This window comes from Homarus americanus, unplaced genomic scaffold, assembly GCF_018991925.1.
Source record: "Homarus americanus isolate GMGI-L3 unplaced genomic scaffold, GMGI_Hamer_2.0 scaffold31473, whole genome shotgun sequence".
Lineage (NCBI taxonomy): Eukaryota > Metazoa > Arthropoda > Malacostraca > Decapoda > Nephropidae > Homarus > Homarus americanus.
Genome location: NW_024757260.1, coordinates 6,495 through 9,958, shown reverse-complemented (window position 1 = coordinate 9,958; position 3,464 = coordinate 6,495). Strand labels below are relative to the sequence as shown.

The 3,464-nt window shown below is 36.5% G+C and overlaps 1 protein-coding gene across 1 annotated transcript; it reads left to right on the top strand.

The window, feature by feature from the left end:
- The first annotated feature begins 966 nt into the window (after positions 1 to 966).
- On the top strand, positions 967 to 1,606 carry LOC121857416 (polyubiquitin-like). The gene is given in 2 exon segments (XM_042353456.1): positions 967 to 1,344; positions 1,346 to 1,606. Coding segments are annotated over 2 exon segments (588 nt in total). The 5' UTR covers positions 967 to 1,017.
- The last annotated feature ends 1,858 nt before the right edge of the window (positions 1,607 to 3,464 follow it).

Here is a 3,464-nt window from a genome sequence, read left to right as displayed (position 1 = left end):
GCGGGTAGAGTGTGGACGGTGTACTTCGATATGGGTGTAAAAGGTGGGTGATGGAGGGCAGGCAGAGAAGAAAGTGTAGGAGATAAATACAGGTAAATGTTTCACTCACTCACCTTCACAACTGATCCATCAGCTAATAATATTTCTACATCACATAACTCTTGTGACTGCCAGAGGAAATGTATGTAGTCTAGCAGGTAGTTCGGATAAGATTTACATTCCTCTTCCTCCTCCTTCTCCTCCTCGTTATGAGAGAGCTCCACACGTGCAGCCGCCATCTTCAGATACTAATGTAATACTAACTAGTTGTCAGTTTTATTTTTAGTGGTGTGGTGATATCTGGTAATACCCGTAGTGGTGGTGGTGGTGGTGGTGGTGGTGGTGCTTCCGTTGCTTCTTCCAACAGTAACAAAACTAAACTACAGCCACACTCCTAAGACAGTCAAACCACCAAAGGCATAGAGATAACCTCCATGAGCGCATAATCCAAAATCACCGTGGGAGCACCATAGAAGATATCCCGATCAAATTATCTTCCAAAAGCGGATCAGGATTATAAAGTTCATCGTCTGCCGGTTCAATTTCTATATGTAAGACTGCTACTTCTGGCCCACATCTCTCAATTTTCATTGGGCAAACTTTCTGCCATTTCTGCCTAAAGCCCATAAATGCTAGGCATTTAATTTTATTATACTATATTTGTATATGCATAGCTAGGTTACACAGAAGATAGACTGCAAATGAACAGTACATGTGTTATTGCTCTATACTGTATGTGTGTGTGTGTGTGTGTGGGGGGGGGTATGTAGTTACTTTGGTTAAAGCCAAGATTTATGTGTACTGTACAATATGTGTATAAAATATTAATGTAGTAGTCTTGTGTTTTCATATATAATGGTTGCCTTGCTACCTACTATAACATGCTCAACAATCTTGTAGATATTTAAATTTAAGATTATTTAAGAATTATACTGTGGCTAAAATTTTACTAATGAATTGTTTTCTTTGCAGTACATCATGCAGATCTTCGTGAAAACCCTCACTGGAAAGACTATTACTCTTGAAGTAGAACCTTCAGACACCATTGAAAATGTAAAGGCAAAAATTCAGGATAAGGAAGGCATCCCCCCAGACCAGCAGAGATTGATCTTTGCTGGTAAGCAGTTGGAGGATTGTCGCATTCTTTCTGACTACAATATCCAGAAGGAATCTACACTCCATTTGGTATTGCGTCTTAGAGGAGGAATGCAGATCTTTGTGAAAACCTTTACAGGAAAGATTACCCTAGAAGTAGAACCTTCAGACACCATTGAAAATGTAAAGGCAAAAATTCAGGATAGGGAAGGCACCCCCACCAAAGCAGCAGAAATTGATCTTTGCTGGTAAGCAGTTGGAGGATTGTCGCATTCTTTCTGACTGCAATATCCAGAAGGAATCTACACTGCGTCTTATTAGAGGAGGAAACAACATCTTTGTGAAAACCCTTACCCTTACAGGAGAGATCATTATCCTAGAAGTAGAATCTTCAGACGATATCCACAAGGAATGTACACTCCCCCCTTTGGTATTGCGTCATAGAGGAATGCAGATCTTTGTGAAAAAATAAAGTATTCCGGATGAAATGTTCAAATTTCCTTTAATGTATGGAATGGAAAAGATTTAATTTCTTTTTGCACATTGTTATTATTTTAACCGAACCAAATAAACACTATTAAAATTATTTTATGCATTGTTTTTTTATCACATACTGCAATGTGAAAAACTGAGTATTTTTGTTTTCTCGATTGGCTAATTTGCAATGTGACCTAGCAGGTAGTTGGCAGTATGTTGGGATAGGTTGGGTAGAGTTTACAAAGAATAATACAATTTTATATCATATAGGGTAGTAAAAAACTATACATTTATTTATTTGCTTTTTATTTACTAAAATAAGAATGAGTGAGGATGAAGGAGGAGGAGGAGGACATCAGTATATAGGTTTTCAAAGTTTCGAGTAGTCAAATTAAGACTGCTATAGCATTAGTCCGACTTTCAGGGAGTGGTGTACAGCTTATCCACTTGTTATTCTTAGGGTCGAAATACTCCACATTAGCGAGAGAAATCTAAAAAGAAAAAAAAAAGTTATAAATATTATTATCAATATTTATCATTTTATATTAATCATTCTTTTATTCTTCTTTCCTTACCATTCCAATTCCATTCAAACCACTCCAGTAACCGCCTATGACATATAACAGAGAATTTGTGACAACAACTGCTGGGCTACTTCGACCCAAATACTCTGAAGACGAACACTTAAACCATTGGTTCTGTGGGAAAGTAAAAGAAAAAAGGTTAAAACAAGAGTAAGGGGGCGGGAGGGGGGTATACAATTTTTTCCCTTTGTTCCTAAAGTATTACAAAAATTCTTCCACTTCCTGGTTACAATATTAAACTTTAAGTACTGGTAAATAATCTTACCTGCTCAAAAGAATATCTTTTCATTGAATTTTCATCCAGAATACCATCACCTACTACGTACAAAAAATTATCTAAAACTGCAACGCCTATCGTCTTAGACGGTGGACCTTGCATTGGTGTTAGATTCTTCCACTCTCCAGTTACAGGATTGTATGAGAGAAAATCATGCAGGGGATTGTAAGTGTCCGTATATCCACCAATAATGTAAATAAGACCTCGATGTTCTACTATACCCATGCTATAAAAAGAAAAAAAAAAGGAAAAAAACAGTACAGGTCACTGCGACATTTTCTCATTATTATTATTAGTAATTCACACTATCAGTAAATCCAAATTGTTATTGTACTGGTTATTGTACTTACTTGGATCTAGCTTCTGGCATATTTGACTCTAATAATCTCCACTCATCTGTAATAGGGTCATATCTTTCAATATTTTTTCCTATTTCCATTGAATCCGTCCAACCACCGAAGGCATAGAGATAACCACCATAAGCGCATAATCCAAAATCACACCGTGGGATTACCATAGAAGATATTCCAGTCCAATAATCTTCCTGTGGATCATAAACTTCGCCATCCGCCAAAATCTGAGCGTCTATCTCTCCAACCCCTCCAACAACGAAAATTTTTCCATGTAAGACTTCTATTCCTGGTGAAATTCTCCCAATTTTCATAGGACAAACTTTTTGCCATTTCTGCCTAAAGGTATCAAAACATTCGATACTTTTAAGTAGATATTCCTCTGATCTATTCCATATTATATTGAATTCTTTCCTTGATCCACCTATGACATAAATTTTCTTTCGATTACAAATTCTTGGCTGGACATAAAAGGAGGCTTCCTCTTTAGCCAAGTTTATCTGCTGTTTAAGGTTAACTTTCAATCTGATGTCAGAGCACTCATTAATTGATTTTTCTATTAGTTTACTTGAAATTAAAGACAATTTCACTCGTTTTAAAATATCGAGAATCCAACAAAGTCTATCAGTTATTTCTTGTGTA